The sequence below is a fragment of the Oryza sativa genome, chromosome 1, assembly GCF_034140825.1.
Source record: "Oryza sativa Japonica Group chromosome 1, ASM3414082v1".
NCBI classification, from domain to species: domain Eukaryota; kingdom Viridiplantae; phylum Streptophyta; class Magnoliopsida; order Poales; family Poaceae; genus Oryza; species Oryza sativa.
In genome coordinates this window covers 25,356,746-25,376,597 of record NC_089035.1, presented here as the reverse complement: position 1 = coordinate 25,376,597, position 19,852 = coordinate 25,356,746, and the positions used below count along the sequence as shown (strand labels likewise).

At 44.4% G+C, this 19,852-nt stretch overlaps 2 protein-coding genes across 5 annotated transcripts; one reads left to right on the top strand and one right to left on the bottom strand.

The window, feature by feature from the left end:
* Positions 1–3,709: 3,709 nt before the first annotated feature.
* On the bottom strand, positions 3,710–5,978 carry LOC4326631 (uncharacterized). The gene is made up of 4 exons (XM_015769195.3): positions 5,701–5,978; positions 4,712–5,030; positions 4,276–4,334; positions 3,710–3,987 (listed from the first exon to the last, which is right to left on the bottom strand). The coding sequence occupies exons 1-4, from the start codon at positions 5,942–5,944 to the stop codon at positions 3,941–3,943; spliced, it is 669 nt and encodes a 222-aa protein (XP_015624681.1). The 5' UTR covers positions 5,945–5,978; the 3' UTR covers positions 3,710–3,940.
* A 3,883-nt stretch (positions 5,979–9,861) lies between these two features.
* On the top strand, positions 9,862–13,618 carry LOC4326630 (uncharacterized). Of its 4 annotated transcripts, none has more exons than XR_001544521.3 (4): positions 9,862–10,182; positions 10,654–12,707; positions 12,809–12,913; positions 13,122–13,618. XR_001544521.3 is itself a non-coding variant. In XM_066311446.1 (4 exons), the coding sequence occupies exons 2-3, from the start codon at positions 10,769–10,771 to the stop codon at positions 12,867–12,869; spliced, it is 1,989 nt and encodes a 662-aa protein (XP_066167543.1). In that variant the 5' UTR covers positions 9,862–10,182; positions 10,654–10,768; the 3' UTR covers positions 12,870–12,913; positions 13,122–13,249. The 4 variants fall into 4 exon arrangements, 3 of the variants coding, with proteins under 3 accessions (XP_066167543.1, XP_015630579.1, XP_015630588.1); XM_066311446.1 differs by having other exon boundaries at positions 12,820–12,913; positions 13,122–13,249; XM_015775102.3 differs by lacking the exon at positions 12,809–12,913 and adding an exon at positions 10,382–10,499 and having other exon boundaries at positions 10,045–10,182.
* The last annotated feature ends 6,234 nt before the right edge of the window (positions 13,619–19,852 follow it).

Genomic DNA, 19,852 nt, shown 5'->3' with positions numbered 1-19,852 from the left:
TTTTTAAGCTAATACTTAATTGCTTATGTACTAATAAGTTGCTATGTTTTACTTGTATGGAGGATTAATTTCCAACTTGTAGGGCTTGTTCAGATTGATGATATTTTCATCCATATCATTATTTGGTAAAATTGACAATTATGTGGGTACGTTTAATTTGTTACCAAATATTGGCTATGTGTATAGAATTTTGGCAATATTATTAAGCCAATCCTATCAAAATTTTGGCAATGATGCCAATTTGCCAAAATTTTGGCATTGTGGGCCTGTTCAGATTGTAGCCAAAATAAACTTTTACCAAATTTTGGCATTGCTAAAATTTTGGGAAGATAACAATATTGCTAAAATTTTGACAGGATTTGTTATGTATTACCAAATTTGGCAATAAACTAAACGTAGATTTTTTTTGGCAACTTAAAAAAATGTATGGTTGAAAATAGCATCAATCTGAACAGCCCCTTTGCTAAGGTTTATTTTGACACCAATCTGTACATACCCGTAGTATCAAACATAGCCTAAGGAATATGCTAAAATTCCATTTGGCATGCATGTCTATTGGCATTACTGAAAGAACACTTTAACTATTTCAGTTTTGCTCACCCAATCTCCAAGGAATATGCTTAGGATATCTCTTAGTGTGGATTAGAGTCAGGCCAAAGCCGAAAGCTGTAGCGGCCAGAGGAGAGACCCACCCCAGAACAACCACAACCCACGCACAAACAATGCAGATGAGCCGTGTGGCATCTGCATTTGTGTAAAGTGGCATGCTACTTTATATATGCTGAGTTATCGTTTGAAGAAATATGCAAGAAAATTATAACCCCTTTCATTGGCAACTCTGTAGGCCAAAAAGCTCCTGATCTTGTCGTGTTGGAAAGTATTTTGGATATAATATTTTGATAGTATGTATGCCAAGGTCTTAGTTTTGTCAAAAGATAGCAAGATGGCAACAGAGAAGGGAAAAAAAAACTGGCTGATCTGATCTTTGGCTGTAAATGTGCAGATTTCCATGTTAGCTTTCTGTACATGTACTGTATATGTTGCTGTTGATACACATGGTGCCTGTCTATCTGCTGCTGCCCTGTCTACTCCTTTCTCTGATCCCGGACAAGAAATATACTGCTTACTGTTTCATATACTTTCAGTTACCTTTATCCATTGGTGAATTTTCTCATGAGCGAGAGAGCCAGAGAGTGATGGCTCTGCTACTCATCACCATGTCGGAAGCAAGGTTCACAATTCCGTTCTGGGGTTAAAATGCGAGCCCAGCGACTACCGAGATGTCAAATTTCGTGAATTCTGAATGAACTCCGCCAAATTTCATTCAAAATTCGATAGAAAAAAAAACAAGCAGTTTAAGAGAGCTTCGAAATTTGTACGACGAAATTCTAATGAAATTGGGAACCTGATTGGAACCGGTGAAAGAGCAACTGATATCATAAGGCTATGTGCTTATGTTGGTTGGATATTGTGCTGTCAGCATCACTACCACTATTTCTTGTGCCATCAACTCGTATTTCCATCACTCTGGCCTGAATATTGCATGGTTACATTCCATCGAACGCTGGTTAGGTACTGCTCCCTCCGTCAAAAAAACAAATCTAGAACTGCATATGATATATTTTAGTACAATAAATCTGAACAGAGATATGTCTAGTTATATCTAGATTCGTAGTACTAGTATTTGTCACATCCAGTACTAGGTTGGTTTTTTATGACACGGAGGAAGTACTACTTACTACTACTTAACGATTACTCCTACTGAAAATCTCGGTAGCTAGGCTCGGATTAGCAAGCAAACCAGAACGCAATTTGACCAATCAATCTCTACCTCTTTTTTTTTTCTTTTCATCTCCCTCTTTTTTTTTTCTTTTCATCGCAAAACTCCAAGGCGGAGATCACAATTTCACAAGTGGTTTGCATCAAAAGGGAGGCCAATGTGTTGCGATGCGAAGGTGGCCGTCCCTGTCAAGGCGATCTTGTGTTCGTGAGGTTGGCAGGGCTAGTGATGTGTGTTCGTCGCTTCTATTCCATCATTTTCTCCGAGGATAGAAAGAAAGGATGGATGGATATGTGGAGATCGTAGATAGATCAACAGTGATATTTTCTTTCCCCGCGGTTATGTGGTCGATCGTGGTCGCCCTCTGCAATATTCTCCCCGTTCTTTCAGGAAGTTCAGGTTCATGCATGATGCATGGGAGTATGATGGCCTTTGGGCTCGTGATAGGGTAGTAACTCATTGGTAGGATCCAGTTGGTGGAATTCTGTAGCACCAATAGACACATATCTGTCTGGAGGATGAAGAAAAAGGGCACATATCTACTGATCTCGACGTGTGATAAACTTTAGCAGATCCCTCCTCCAACCGATACTCTCTCCGTATTAAAATAAAATATATGGTAATCCAGCATTTTATTAGATACCACTTAACATTATTCATAATATTATGTAGTATTTAATCGAGTACTAAGTTACTATATTTTAAGACAAATGTATTATGTTATCGTAAAAAGAAATCAGAGAAAATAGTGTATACGCTTGCTGGAAAAGACGTACTTCTTGTATGGTCAATGACTTGTATACGTGTTTCTAAAATACAGTAGACTGTGGACTTTGCTATTTTAATTAGCTGGAAACGAGAAAAATGCATGCATGCGAATATGCGATGCAATTTTGTGGCGTCGCGTGCAGTGGAACTGGAACGAGCCAACGACGACGCGTTCGCGAGACTAGCTAGCCAAAGCACACTTCTCTTTGAGCTCCTTGAATGAATATTTTAAGAAACCATATAGTTCAGTGACTTTTCTCATGCAAACGTTGCCACTTGATAGCACATTCGTTGAATCATGCTGTTCTAATCCTAGGCAAGTACGGAGCAAGGACAAGTGACTCACTCAATAGGGGTCATTTACTTAATCAAAAGGTGATTAGTGATTCTCTGGGAAATCAGAGTGAAACGATCTCATCTAAGTGGCCGTTCCATACATGCTTTGTACGACTAATAAATAACAGATCAGCTGTACGCTCTTAAACATGGCTTAATTCGCGGAGTTGCGTGGCAGCTTTCACGGAGCATCTATACCCAATATCTAATTTGCCATGCTTGGTTGTGATTGTGTTGTTTATACAGAAAAAAAATGAATTACTATTAAATAAGAAGCAGTGCTCCAGATGAACTTCTCCCCTGATCTGGACAGACATTGGACGGACAGCCTTTGTTATACAGTGTGGTAGCGCACCATTTGCAGATATTTTATGGCATATAAGTTGGTGGAACAGCGTCCCAAATCAAAGGTGGTGTGCCAAAGTCTGGAACAGTTTAACAGCTGGCCACATATTCCATTTTTCTACTTTGGTCTCGATTGTATCAATGGTTATGTGGCCCAGTGTTGACTACAAACAGAGCTAGCCATGAATAAATTATTCCATTCTCCAAAAGAGTGAGCCGTCAAGACTCTAACAGACAGGTTGAGTTGGGATCCCATCCCTCCGGTACGAAAAACGAAGCAGTCTATTAGCACGTGATTAATTAATTATTTGCTAATTTTTTTTAAAAAAATGGATCAATATAATTTTTTTAAGCAACTTTCGTATATAAACTTTTTGCAAAAAACACACCGTTTAGCAGTTTGAAAAGCGTGCGCGCGGAAAATGAGATGGGGGAGTTGGGAACTCCAGGTAACGAACAGAGCCAAAATCGAAATTCCAATAGCACAAAAGCATGTGGCAATAGCCTATGATAAAAAGAAAAATCTAGCGATAGTGTATATAGTCAGCGACAGGTCACCTTTTTTTTCCCAGAGAAACATCAGAGAAAATAGAAGGCACAATACATCAAAGAATTGTCTGTTTGAACTTTGCATAAAGAGCGCTGATAAGAATCCCTTGAAACTCGAAGAACTATACATTTTACAGGGAACAATCATACATAATTTCTCAATCATGACTTCGCCTTCGCCTTGTGCGTGATCCTAGTTTTAACGCCTCCTGTATTGAAAAATCAGCAACGTGAGCATTCATCAAGCAAAAGTGTTTCGAATCTAATGTCAAGTATGAAGCAATAACATCTAAGAACGCATTGCATCCTTCTTTTAAATTTTAATGGAAACAGGATAGATCGCCAGCATTAGCTAAACAAAAATCAGCAATGGCACCGGAAGAAAATGCACACGATTGAGTGTAGAACTCATAGAATCACTACAATAGACCTATTCCAATTTCTCAATAACCAAGCAAATGATATCATCTAGCGCTCATGAAGGATGAGATACATACCTTCAGCTTCCTCAAACTCAACTTCTTTAATCACTTCAGCAGCAGCATGGTATTCAAACCTACAGAGAGAAGAACCTGACAAATTAGACTATCATAGACTGGCAACAAAATGCAGTAAATGTCTAAAGGCATCTGAGGTGCTAGATCAGAAGACTGAACCCAACGACACTAACCAATGCTGAGAGGTTCAGTAAAAAGTAGCAACTAATCACGAATAATGTTATCACGACAGTTGGCATTTGCTCTCATAAAGTAGATGCTAATAGGAAAATAGATATCAATAGCAGTTCTAACTTCCAAGTGTTTTTGGGATTTAAAATCTCATACGTTTGCATTCCCAGAAAAATTAGCTACATGTGAGATGTTGTTCAGAGTACATCCTATGGTTAATAGTATGGGATACCAAAGCTTCATCACAAAGACCGTAGCCATATACCTGTTAGAAGAAGCCACTTGAGGCTGATATTCAGAATTGCTCTTAATAGCCTTAATTATAATATCCACTATTTCCTTCTTTCTAGTGCTGGCCATTAAACAATCATACTCAGTTGGCACGATGATTGCAAAGAAGTTATCACTGAGCTTGCTTATACATAGCTTATCGACAGCCGCGAGCGCTATCCTCCTCTTCAATATATCAGCATCAGGATCAACAAGGTAGAGAGCAAAATCTGTGATCACAAGGATGCGCCTTTTCATCTTTCCTGATTGAGTGAACTTCAATACCTTATCTGCAAACAGAACTTTGTTGTCCCCTGCAATGTATCAAAGGTCATGACCTGCTTTAGAAATCTGGTGATGCTAAATACAAAAAGAACATGGTACAGTGAGAATATCATATGCTGTGCATAGTACAACATATTTAGCAGCAGGAACCAACAATTGCCGTGCCGCAAACAATTTCCTCTGCTTGGAGATGATTCTTCACGCTACAATAGGCTCTTAAACATCAATGATTAGAAACTAGTACAGCATTCACGCAAACGAATGATTTAAAACGCCTTTAGCAGCTAGGTTGCATCAAATCAGGTTGTCAACCAACTATTGAGCAGTATTAGCCAATTCTATATGTCACTCAAGAGAGTAAAAATCAGAGAGAAACTGCACAGCAGCTCTAATCTCTGCATGGTTCAGCACATCAAATCGCACAATCAAAATCACTTTGCTACGGGGGCTTAACTTGTATATGGAGCTATCGATCGAATCAACACCTAATAGCTGATTGACAATTCACGACAAATTTATTATCCAAACTAGCACTGCCACATCGGAGGGGTAAAAGAAAATCACACCTCCGCCACGGATCAGATCCAAGCAACTGAACCACCGCAACATGCACGATCCGAACCTACCAACCCAAGATCGCACCCCGCAGGCCACAGCACACGAATTTCCGACCAAAGAAACGGGAGGGGCGGGGGGCACCTTGCTTGGAGAGGATCTTGGTGAGGCACGGGTCGTTGGGGACGCCGATGTAGTCGCCCTTGCAGTCGCGGTACACCGCCGAGCGGCGCCGCACCCTTGACGCCATGAGGAGCCCCGCCGCGGGGGCCGCCGACACGTCCTCCCCCGCGCCGCCGTTCGCCGCGGCCGCCGCCGGCGGGGGCGGGGCGGCGGCGGCGGGCTCGGGGTCCACCTGGATCCGCCTGAGCGGTCGGAACCGGTCCATCTCTACGGATCGGAGTCGTCGGAGGGGGAGGAATGAGGTGGAAGTCGCAAGAAAGGAGGAAAACGGAGAGAGCGGTCGCCTGGTTGGGCCGTCAGGTTAACGCGGTTAGGCCTTTGGGCCCAATTTGCGGTCGTGGCTTTGGGCCTTTAATGGAGTAGCATTTATATAAGCTGGCCTGTTTGTTTCGTTAAGAGTTCTTTTTTTTTTTCCTTTTTTTTTTAGAGACAGAGCGGTTTTCTCTACGTTTTGCCGCCCGTGCATTGCAACTGGCTCATGTGATATGAGTGAGTATACTGGGATTGGATCTAACCGATTGCTCTAAGATCAACCGTTTTTTCTGATTTTCCTTTTAACCAATCGTTTGATTTGTTTTTCCTGATTTTCTTGAGGATGGGGTAGTTGTATGTGCAATGTGATGAAGGAAAGATACGACTGCCCTTTTATAGTAGTAGGGATAATGGAGTGTATTTCGGTCTCTACTTCAAAGAGGTTACAACCAATTAGTATATAGTTTGTAGTTCAACCGACTATGTATTACCGATCACGGTTTGTTTGATGGATAACAAAGAAAATTAATTGGAATTTGGAACACACAGAAACACACCTTCTATAGTTGGTGAAAAACCTACATGTTGTGTGTGACATCACACACTACTACGAAAACCATTTTTCGTTGCGGCCATTTTGGATTTTTGCTGGCGGAATTTGCAGCCGCCACAAAGCAAAGGCCAGTGAAGATCAAGATCTTCGCTAGCGGTTATTGACCGCCAGCAAAAATCCATTTTCGCTGGTGGTCATCTTAAGCCAGCCGCCAGCGAAAATGTAGCAAAGGCCAGTGAAGATCAAGATCTTCGCTAGCGGTTATTGACCGCCAACAAAAATCCATTTTCGCTGGTGGTCATCTTAAGCCAGCCGCCAGCAAAAATACATTTTCGCTGGCGTTGGCTTAAGACAGCCGCCAGCGAAAATACTCATGCAGCCGCCCAGTGATTCATTAATTTCAAATTTCAAATCAACATCTAGATTCGCTGCTCATTTCCAAATTCAAACATGAAATACAAAATTATCATCAGCACATATCAAACATCATTTACACAATCAAACATGATTTACACAGATCAAAACATGTGCATCATCTGGAACAACATGCAAAAAGAAAAAAAATCAAATCTAGCCGACGACGGAGCAAGGTCGACGGTGGCGGATCTGGCCTCCCCGCGGCACGGAGGCGGTGGATCCGGCCTCCCCGCGGCCCAGCGACAGCGGATCTGGCCTCCCTGCGAGCCGCCGCCCGCTCCCGAGCGCCGCCGCGCCCGAGCTCGCCTCCCGCCGCCGTTGCCCACCCGCCTACCGTCGCCGCCGCACGCCCACCTCGCGTCGTCGTCGTCACGCCTAAACCGTCGCCGCCGACTGTGGGGTGGGAGGAGCTGGTTGGTGAGGATGGATGGCGCCGGAGGCGGTGGAGAAGAGAGGGAGGAGAGACGCGAGGGAGAGAAGGGAGGGAGGGGAGCTGGAGAGAGGGGACGGGTGGGTGGTGGGCCACGTGGTCTATATTAATAGATGGTGGTCCATCTATGCAAGCTGTCCTTCTACCGCCAGCGAAAATCTATTTTCGCTGGTGATTGCTTAAGTGGGCCGCCAGAAAAAATAATTGCATTTTCTCTACCGGTCTGTATAACACAACCGCCAGCGAAAATTATCCATCTTTGCTGGCGGCGCACCTAAGTGACCGCCAGCGATAATAGACATATCTTCGCTGGCGGCTGGTATAACGCGACCGCCAGCAAAGATCTATTTTCGCTGGCGGTCGGTGCCCCTTACCCCCTCGTTACAATTTTGCTAGCGGTTTTGGTATTTTTCCGTCAGCGAAAATTATAGACCAACGCCATGAAAAATCGTTTTCCTAGTAGTGACATAGCAACCGCGTCAAAGATGAAGTTATCATCAGAGGACAACTGAACTGCAAATTGATTGCCCGCTTGCCCATATGCAGCTACGGAAGGTGTGAAATAGCAAATGACTACTATCGACAAGCTAAGAGTCGGTGTAGGAAATCCAACGACATCCATTGTACGAATAAGGTTCTCCAGAATGAATTCGAAAGTACCTTTTTACATAGAGTTTCATTGATTATATTACAATGTAGTTAACCACTCAATGTGGTTAGAGAAGCTTGAACAAGGACAAATTTAGTATAGCTTTAGTTCCAGCTTCACTCGATAAGATACTAGTAACAGAGAATGAACTAGATAGGTCAAACTGAATTCAAATTATTCTATAACTTCACTCTAAATTCAACTCCTAGAGTTAAATTTAAAAGTTAAACCTTACTAAACAGACTCTAATTAATGGCCTGCCACTTCATGTGTCCATGAGTATGGTGGAATCGGCGTAGTTCATGTGTCCTCAAAAACCACTATTGTGTGGCAGATCCTCAAAAATCCTTTTCCATTTGGTTGCCTGTGATCGCACCAGAGCGGTTAGAGCAAGTGTACAGTCCACTACTACTAGCTTCAATTTATCTATAGTCAATCTAATAGCCAATTCATATAATAGTTGTTTACTATATTATTAATATATGGTTCCACCAGTCATACACACTGTGTCTTGGAGTCCGTACTACAGCTGGCTATAGATCTATAGTCCGCTGCTTTTCTCCCTTATCTTTTATTACATTAAAATATGTTTATAGCCGGCTAATAGTTTGCTATTGTACCTACTCTGCTGACCGAGCTAAGTCAGAAAAAGGAAATATAAATTGATCCGGGGTGCGTCGTGCGCGACTTTTCTGTGACCTGAGCCGTTGTGTTTGGTGCTGCCTGCCAACCACACGGAAAGGGCAGTTCTTGCGCGGTTGGGCCGGCAACCGACCGGACCAGGACGCGTCAACTACCGCAACGGATACCAACGAACCTAGCCGGCCTCCCCCCCTCCCCCACGTCGTCCGGGCCGTGAGCCGCCACGTGGCGCTCCCTCGCTGCCTCTCATTGTGCTCTCGGCGCGGTGGCGGCGGCGGCGGCGGCCTAATCGTGCCGTGAGCAAGAAAAGTGGCGCCGTGACAAGCAACGCAAAATGTCACCAAAGAGAGAACTAAATATATTTGCTTCACTAGATAATCTACTCCAGTTCCATAGTCCGATAGTTTTTTTTTCTCTCCCATTATTTCTGGGAGGAGAAGTGGAGAACGTTGACATATTTGATTTTTTTTTTTGCGTGGTGGCATGGATTAAATTAAATACCTTAAATCATACCGGTCAATGGTACAGAGTTCAGAGTTGGTCGTCAGCGCGAGAAACGGTCAGTGCCGTGCCACAGAGTCAGTGTACAGCATCGTTTTCTACTTGTATCAGCGGCTGAAAGGCGGTAGGAGAGGAGGTTACACCAGCAGAAAGTACAAAGCCGTTAGTTAGAGCACACACTTACCCCGTTCGTGCGCGGCATTGGAGACGTGCCAAGCGACCGAGCACCTGACGATGACGGCTACGTTATCCACCATCACGTATACAGTTTGTGAAAGCAAACAGCGTAGAGCAACCTGTCGCAAGTCTCAAAACAGCCTGAACCTGACTGAATACTTAAGTGTTAGTGTATTGTGTATAGTGGTTAGAGCCCGTTGGATGCATGATCGGACGGCTCACACCCCATGCAATTTCTGCATGTGAAACCTACCTAGAACGCCTATTCGGGAAACTCTTCTCATCACGGTAAATTCAGCAAGTTCAGGCAACAATTGAGCATTTGGGCCAGTGACAGCACACCATTCGCCTGCGTGCTAGTATTAGCCAGTCAATGTACAGCGATGGCCAAAAAAAAGAAAGAAACGGGAGAGATTTTTTTTTCTTTTTAGCAACTGCTGTGTGCTGCTTAAAAATGGGGCTGCGAAAAACCTCTCGCGGTTAGCAGCAGCACGCACGATTCAGGAAGGAAACGGCCGCGTTTGCTTTGCTGCTCCCCATAACTCCCTGCAGTTTAAGCCCCTCCAAAACGGCGCTTTCCTGCTCCTTTTTCTTCTTGTTTCTTCTCCTTCTCCTCGTCGGCATCCTGGTCATCGTCCTCCTTTTGCTTTGGAGACTCCTCCCCCTTTCCTTGTTGTCTCTCTTGCGGGATCTCTACGTCAGAGCTCTCGCACCTCTCTCTTAAGCTTTTCTTCTCTGGCCGATCCTTGAAGCAAGACGCCGGTCCATGGTCGGATAAGGATTTCAGACTGCTGCCCTGGTGCCGCGATCCTACAAGCTTGTGTGAGTTATCTTTCAGTGGCATCTTTCATGTGCATGTTTTTTTTTTAATCTTCTTTGTTTCGATTTCATCTTTTGGTTTCTTGTTTCCTACAGTATGTTTTTTTGTGTTTGATGGATTGAATAGTTTTTTAGTTTATTTCGTTGAATTATTTGGTGTTTGAATATGTTCCGTTCAGATGAAAAGTACTGAATTGTGCAGTGTTGATGAAGTTTTGTTTTGCTGATTCGATGCTTCTCGGTTCACACCAAAATGTTCCTAAAATGGTTGGAGGCTGGAAGAAACAGATGGAAACAACAACTGTAAAATGTTCAGAAATGTATAAAATTTACTTTCTGCATTTATTACCTTATATTTTTGGTGTCATCATCAAACCACAATCAAGTTCGTGTTCATACGCCGATCAAAGCACTTTGGATGAAAATTTCGCACGTTTGACATCAGTTTCTTCCCTTTTTTTTTATCCTTGTCAGGAAAGGAATTCAATCCGTGCCATCCAAAGAAGCAGAGGAAGAAAGAAGCAATCAAGAAGAGCGCGCGCACTTGATCCATCGTCCTATCGGCAGGCAAGGCTGATCGCCGATAGGGATGGAGCAGCTCCGGCAACTCGGCGAGGCGGTGGGTAGCATCAACGCGCTCATGGCGTTCGAGGACGACCTCCACATCAACCCGCGGCAGTGCCGCCTCCTCGCCGACGCCTGCGCGCGCGCGCTCGCCGCCGTCACGGGGCAGGTTCGCGCCCAGCTCCGCTTCGACGAGCGCGGCGCCAAGTGGCGCGCCATCGAGGCGCCGCTCCGCGAGCTCCACCGCGCCTTCCGCGACGCCGAGGCGTACGTCAGGCAGTGCCTGGACCCCCGCGGCAGCTGGTGGGCGCGCGCCGCGGCCATGGCGCACGGCACCGAGTGCGTGGAGCAGCACCTCCACAATGTCCTGTGGTGCGTCGCCGTCGCGCTCGAGGCCATCGACGCCGCCGGCGAGATCGCCGGCTCCGACCCGGACGAGCTCGCCAGGGGGCGGCTGGTGCTCGCCAGGAAGTACGACAGGGACATGCTCGATCCCAAGCTGTTCGAGCACGCGTTCGGCAAGCTATATCTGGTCTCCCAAGAGCTCGTTGCAAGGATGGACATGGCGTGGAAGGAGGACAGATGGGTGATATCGCAAATGTTCGACGAAATGAAAGGCCCTGCGGCGTCGAAACCTCTGAGCAAAAACGAGCACCGCCTCGCCGAGCTCCTCGCCGCGGCGATGGGGAAGCTGCACCCGGCATCTGTCCTTCTTGGCAGCGACTACAGCGTCCGGAGGCGGCTCGGCGGCCGGCTCAAGGAGGTGCATTGGATGGGGGAGAGCTTTGCGATGAAGCATTTCATCGGGGACACCGATGCCGCCGGCGCCGAGGTCGCGCTCCTGTGTTCGGTGGCGCACCCGAACGTCGCGCACGCCGCGTACTGCTTCCACGACGAGGAGAAGAAAGAGTACTTCGTGGTCATGGACCAGCTCATGGCCAAGGACCTCGGGAGCTACGTCAAGGAGGTGAGCTGCCCGCGGCGGCGGATCCCGTTCCCGCTCGTCGTCGCCGTCGACATTATGCTGCAGATCGCGCGCGGGATGGAGTATCTGCACGCGAAGAGGATAAACCACGGCGAGCTGAACCCTTCCAACGTGCTCGTCAAGCCGCGCCAACCCGATGGCGGCTACGTGCATGTCAAGGTCGCCGGATATGGGCAGCCAGCTGGCATCACAGCCGGCGGCGCAAAAGCTTCCGCCAATGGCAACGCCAACGGCAACGACAACTCCTGCATCTGGTACGCGCCGGAGGTGCTCAGGTCCGACGGCGTCGCGGACGCCGCGGCGGCGGGGAGGTGCACCGAGAAGGCCGACGTGTACAGCTTCGCCATGATCTGCTTCGAGCTGCTGACCGGCAAGGTGCCGTTCGAGGACAACCACCTGCAGGGCGACAAGACGAGCAAGAACATCTGCGCCGGCGAGCGGCCGCTGTTCCCGTTCCAGGCGCCCAAGTACCTCACCGCGCTGACGAAGCGGTGCTGGCACGCCGACCCGGCGCAGCGGCTGGCGTTCGCCTCCATCTGCCGCGTCCTCCGGTACGTCAAGCGGTTCCTGATCCTGAACCCGGAGCAGCAGCAGCAGCAGCAGCAGGGCCAGACCGACGACGCGCCCAAGCCGGCCGTCGACTACCTCGACATCGAGGCGCAGCTGCTGAAGAAGCTCCCGGCGTGGCAGCGTGGCGGCGAGGCGCCGCGCGTCGCCGACGTGCCGTTCCAGATGTTCGCGTACAGGGTCATGGAGAGGGAGAAGGCCGCCGGCGCCGTGCACGTCGCCAAGGACAGGGCCTCGGATTCGGGCAGCGACGGGAACTCGCTGTACGGCGACGAGAACGGGTTCGGTGCAATGTCGCCGGAGCACACCTTCTCCGCCGTGTCGAACGGCACCCTGCGGTCGCGGCCGGCCAGCAGCGACGGCAGGTTGCCGACGGCCAAGAAGGCGGACGGCAAGGCGCCCAGGCAAGCAGGTATTTATCCTACCACATTTTTTAAATCTCATTCCATGAACTGCAAATAGAATTCATTGGAACGTATGATTTTCAGCTGAAAATCCATAAAATTTATACAGTTTTCCTGTAGAACATCAAATGGAATGCATGCATTGTTTGGTAAGATGGCGTATGATATGATGGATGGCCGTACCCAAAAAGTGATTCGGATAATCTGATTTATGGTACAGCCGTTCCGATGTTTCTTGCACACCAGCATCTACATATCTGATTTGCCATTTTGCCATCGTTGGAGTAGCTATCACCGTACCAGAAAGCACTTCACTTTGCAAGAACCTTTAGATCATTCACAATTTCACATCATTTCGCATCGATATCATAGCTAGCGCAATCAAGCGAGATGATAAATTGGGCTGATACTTTCGCTTGCAGGGCCACAGCCGAAGGTGAAACCCGTGAACACGGCGGCGAGGACTCCGCACTCGGCAAGGCGGGCGCTCGGCGTGAAGCCCGACGATCACCTCCAGACCAACGGCGCTCCCACCGCCCGCCGGAGGACGCCCGAGATGGCCTCAGAATAGCAGCGCAAGCTGCTCTCGTGTTCGTGTTCGTGATCGAGTTTAATGGGTAGAACGCGTTCGATGGAGACGGTTCTTTCCTCTTTCCTTCCGTAGCACAGCGTCTTTTTGCCAGGGGAACCCGAACCTGCAGGGGCATATCAATGGAGGTTTTGCACGCTACTCATTTGCGTGGAACGAAATCCCACGTGTTAGGAATCCTTGTGGATTGAAAATGAACGGGTTTTTTTCATGCTAGTAAGATCAGCTTCGATGCGTTGTACCGCAGTTTTTTTTTTCTGTCTTTCTTATGCATGGATTGCAATCAGTGTTTTGTTAGCAAAGGTATAAATTGTGGTCTTCCAACATCCATTCCTTTGTCTTTTGGGGAAAACTCAATTCATCCCTTAAGGGATATTCCTTCATTTTTGCATGTTACTTAAAAAGTTATCAAAAAATTAGAAAAAAAAAGTACGATATATCAATATGTGATATGTCACTTTACAAACATACAAATTCGAATTTAACTTATACAAGTAGAAACAAAAATAACAAATTTGACTGGTCAAATTTTTTATTTTTGTTTCGAATTGTATAAGTCGAATTTTAACTCGCATGTTTGTGAAAAAATATATCATATATTGATATATCTTGATATTTTTTAAAATATTTTTAATAACTTTGAACGACATGCTGTTGACAGAAAACACGTGGCCTGGGAGATCTGCTTAACTCCAGTGCAGATCCAAAGCTCGCCTTCGGATGTATGAGCATGCCGGTTGATTTGATCCTGTAATCAACAAGAAATAGAAGCAAAGGAACCGTGATTAAATCTATAAATGATAGCCGATCGGCTAGGTGCCGATGACATATCATTTATTTTTGAGCCGATGTCATATGTGAATCGATCGGCGGTTATAGATAGATAATAAAGAACTAAACCTACTCGATCGGCTGTAGATATTACCAATATATAGTTCTTATATCGATATATATTTAAATCAAGTGATTGGGATAGATCGGTCGCCATGCCGAGACAGTATAAATCACTTAGATCGAAATATATATTAATAACGGGACTATATATGTTTATAGCATAGCCGATCAGATAGACCTAGCATGTATCGGCTAATACTCCGATACTACTCTATATCAGGATATTAAAACAAGTATAATATATCAAGCAAAATCTTAATATACTTAAATATAGCAATATCTTGACGTAAAGGGAAGATTTAACATGTTAATGAGGCATATAAAACAAATATAGCTAAATCAGATAAGATCGGCTGAAACTCCGATGCTACCCTAATCGACAACCAGAAGGCAGGCTAGAGATCTATATTCTAAGCACGACTTAATAGATCAAACTCAACTGATGCAGCATTAAGTATGAAAAGAAGGACAATATCTAGACAATCAAACCGATGGAAGTTTCATAGAGTGGTAGATATCTTATATAATCTAGATCAACGTCAAAATCTAACCTAATCGGCTGCCCTCTACTAACGGATGTTAGCCGATTGTAGGTTAGATAGTGATATTGCCAGAGATTATGTAAGATATATGATAACTCGACGAATTACATAAACAAGATTAGAGTATCATAAAGATGGAAGCACTAATCCCGAGCATACAAGCCGTCATAACAAGTTTTACCTCTTGTTGAAGATCGAAACCGATGCAGCTCAACCCGAAAGCAAGAACTCGTCAAAATAAAACTAAAGCAAAAGGGTGGTGATGCGCCGAAATTGTATTGAACGTGTGTGTTATCAATTACATAGGACTCGGAGTCTATTTATACCCGAGAATTACAAGATATGTCCATACCGGATACGACTATTATCTCTAAGAAACTCTAAGATACCATAAGTCTTTGTGGCAGACTTTTGCCCATATTTATTTATAAGGAATTTACATAAAATATCCTAATTAATAGATACAATTGCCTTCCCAGGACTCTATCCGTGCGTGGTAATCATCTTGAAGCACATTAACCTGAACCCGATGTCGTACACAAGTCGTATTGTCGGAATCGGCTGAATTATTTAACCCAATCTGACCCAGACTTAGCCGATCCTAATCGTAGCCGATTCGGACTCCCGCCGATTCTTACTCTGTTTATACGACAATCCTTATCTTTGATTCCGCTTCGATCCCATTTTCCTCTCCGATGCCGATATTACCAAATTTGGTTGTTAACACATGCATAAAACGAAAGATGTCCCTCGATGGAAAAAAAAATCCATTTCCTGTCTTTGGAAATAGACTACTGAATTTTTCGCGTACTCTTAGATTCTGGCACATAGCTTTTCTTGCTAGTAAGAGAAGGTTCCATGTATCGTACTGTTATTTTGTCATGCAAAAGCATGTGTTGCAAATTTGCAATGAATGCTCTCCTCAGCGGGGGTTAAATTGTGGCCTTCCAACATTCGCTGTCCTGTCCTTTTAAAACAGGCTAGTGGATTTTTTATTGTATAAAGCTCGATTTATAAATAGAATGAGATTTAATAAATAGTGTACAATTATTCTATATACCACTTCATCGATTAATCTATATTGTTATACTTTGGACCATCAAGATCGTACTATATGTATCTTCTTTTTGCAATAATTGTGGTCCTTCGTAGAATTCAAAATGAACATAATAATTTTTTCCCTCTATATTAAATTAAGAGTATATGAAAGTTTGACCATCTTTTATTAACAAAGTTTTGTTTTAAACCATTTTTTTTCTACTTTTTAAATTTTGGACTAGGTAATTTTGCCTTTGTCCTAATTTTGACCCTCCTAAACCACTTTTTAACACATCAACGATCTTAAGTCGAATCTGGCACATCAGCAAACTTCCTCCCTATATGGGAGACTTATCTTTGCTAAGAACCACACATTGGCTGTCTAATAAGCTAAAGAAAAAAAAACAAATTTTAAATTTTCAATCTTAGTTTTGATGTTGATTTTAAGATATTTTCAACGTAATTTCTTTTTCAGCATTGATTTTTAAATCACTACGAACACATAAAAGTTTTATAATTAAATTAGTTTTGACCTAAAAGTAAGGCTAAACATTGCTAGAAAATAGAGAATTAAGGTGGTCCAAAGTACAATAAGCATAAAAGTTAACTAGTTGAAAGTAATAAAGTGAAACTTTGATAATAAGAAGCGGCTCAACGGCAATTCATACTTGTGCTAATACTATAAGAGACCAAACATTGAACTTTCTCAAATGCGAGTAAAAATGATATGTTGTAATGATATGCTGATTTATTTTCAAGATTAGTCCCATAGTAGTGTGGACTAAAATAGTGGACCCATCGGTTGAAGTGAAAATAAATGACTAGATATGCTATGCTTTTGTTTGTCAGAATTTTTAAGATTTTTCTAATTTACGAGAGTTGACATGTGGCGGCTATGCTTTTGTTTCTCAGAATTTTTAAGATTTTTCTAATTTACGAGAGTTGACATGTGGCGGCTTAGAAACACAATAGATTTGGTTAGATGCGTATATGTCCGCTTGTGTGGAGGTCCTTTACGCATCAAATGTGGTATATACTAGAGAAAGGAGTGGACAGTGTAAAGTCCTGGAAATTGAGGTCCTTTAGGCCTCAAATGCGGTATAAATTGGAGAGAGGAATGGTCAATATAGTCCTGAAAATAAATGTCTATTTAGTTGGATGCAAGTGCAACATATATATTATATTTGTTCTGAAAGAAATTGTATGTATTATATTATAAACCCGGCTTAAACAGGTAAAGAATAGAAATTGAGACGTGTCTCCACCAACTTTCCAGTCCTCTCTTGTACAAAACGCGTAGTAAGAACGAGCACACTAGTAGTATAAATTTTGTTAGACGAACAATAACAGTGAGCACAAGAACAGAAGGTAAATTATTAGGTCTCTTTGGCTGTGTATATCTATAGAGATCGGATTAATGAAAAAACTATTATCTAAAAAAGCATTATTAGATCTCCACTTCAAAGAGAGCTTTTGAATATCAATGCTAGCCCAACAACGCCTGTTACCAGGTGGATGTAGAGTGGAGGACGCGATTTTCCTCCACCGCGAGCACGCGATTTTCCTTCGCCGCTGGTGAGATCACAGTAGCGCAGCACCTGTGCCGTGACGATGCCGGAGACAGCGAAGGCGGCACAGTTGGTGTAAGCCTCGCGCCGACGCAGCCTCGTCGCAATCGTCTCGAGGGTCTCGCCCGTCCCGGCGGTGGCGCATCGGCACCGCACATCACCACCACCGCAGTAGCCGCGCTAGCCCGCCGCCGCCGCCGCCGTCGGTGGCCGGGAAAGCAGCGAGCGGCTGCACCAGCGAGACGCGGCCCGCGCGACGGCCTGCATCTTCTCGCTTGATTCGGTCGATCGCTTTCTTCTCCGGGTGTGATGAAGAGGGGACTACGGGAGACGTGAATACGTGATCGATCTGCTGCTATTGTGCGTGGTTGGTCTCGGCTTTATATGGAAACTACCGGCTGTGAGCCTGTGAGTCCGACGCGAGTCCGGGTCCGAATACTAGTCCCATACCGGTTTTGTTGAACACACCAGCCCGAAGGCTAAACTAGTTATCACTTATCAGCGATTCAGCATAACACCAACCAGAACATAAATACAGAGCCAATTATACAGCAACATCAGCACCGCACAAAGATGCTTAGGCCAGTCACAATGGGGGTTTCACTGGTGTGTCATGCACATTTAATAGGGGTAAGACTGAATAAAAAATGATTATTTGCATGAAATGGGGATGAGAGAGAAGGAAAGAGTTTCATCCTGGTGAAACTCGTCAGCGTCGTTTCCAAGTCCTCGGTAACAGAGTGAAACCCCCGTTGAGGCCGATTCGTTTCATTCACCGGATCTCTTGCGTCCGCCTCCGCCGTGCGACCTCCGCATTCTCCCGCGCCGCGCCGGATTTTGGGTACAAATGATCCCAGCAACTTGTATCAATTAAATGCTTTGCTTAGTCTTGGAAACGTCAAAGTGAAACCCCTCCACTGTGGGGATTGTTTCATAAAAGATTTCATTTGAGAGAAGATGGTATAATATTTTGGGTAGCCGTGCAATGACACTAGCCATTGTGACTGGCCTTATACAGGGTTGGTATACTTTTGCATGAAGAAGTCAAGACACGACACACTCCCCTAAATGTGCCGCGTGTCATTGATCCACTTTCATGTCACACCACACCCATCCATCATCTGTGCACGCGTTAGTTTCTGCAGCACATGATGAAGGATGAGAGTTTCAACTCGATCAACGAATTTCCAACACCAGGAGGAAGAAGGAGGATTGTAAAACGGAATGAGAAGCGTTGAACCCCTTTACGGGGCCGCACCTTTGTTGATATAGGCAGAAAGAGCCTCTACCGTGGCGTGTACAAAGGATAGGATTAATCTCAACAACCTGAGACAATCCTGGATATAGAGATAGATACAAGAAAGTACATGCGGTAACAGAACTAATCTATCTCTATAACAAACTAACTAACATTATCTAACATCCTCCCTCAATCACAACTTTCCCTAAGTTGAGATTGTACTTGAAATTTTCCAGCTGCTTCACAGGTAAAGCTTTAGTAAACCCATCAGCTACTTGATCATTGGTTGACACATAATCAACCTGCAAAAGTTTCCTAGCAACTCTCTCTCTGACAAAATGATAATCAACTTCTATGTGCTTAGTCCTTGCATGGAACACAGGATTAAAAGATAGATATTTTGCTCCCATATTATCACACCATAACTGTGCCATAGCTGGACTAACAATATTTAATTCCTGCAACAAAGTCTGCACCCACATAATTTCAGCTGTAGCATTAGCTAAAGCCTTGTATTCTGCCTCTGTACTTGACCTTGAAACAGTGGCTTGTTTCTTTGCATTCCAGGAAACAAGATTGTCACCCAAATAAACAGCAAAACCACCAGTTGACCTTCTATCATCTAAGCATCCAGCCCAATCAGCATCAGAGTATCCACTTACTATCATAGAAGAAGACTTGCATATCCTAAGACCAAGTCCAGTGCATTGTTTAATATACCTTAAAATTCTTTTAACTGCTGCCCAATGTTCTGTAGTGGGATTATGTAAGAACTGACACACTTTGTTTACTGAGAAAGCAATATCTGGTCTAGTCAGAGTTAAATATTGTAAAGCCCCAACTATGCTTCTATATTGAGTAGCATCATTGGGTCCTAAAATAGTACCCTTACCAGCAATTAACTTTTCACTAGCAGATAACGGTGTAGCAACAGATTTGCAATCACTCATGTTAACTCTTTTCAGTAAATCAGAAGCATATTTTTCTTGAGACATAAGTATTCCACCCGGGATTTTTGTTACCTCTATACCAAGGAAGTAATGTAGATCTCCCAAGTCTTTCAAAGCAAACTCCTTCTGAAGATCCTGGAGAAGAGCTGAAACTGCTTCCTTCCTTGAACTTACAACAATAATGTCATCAACATAAATAAGCAGAAAGATAGTCAAGCTACATTTATTATAAAAGAATAGTGATGTATCTGCCTTAGACCCCTTGAAGCCAAGTTCATGAAGCTTGCCACTTAGCCTAGAGTACCATGCCCTAGGCGCTTGCTTTAATCCAT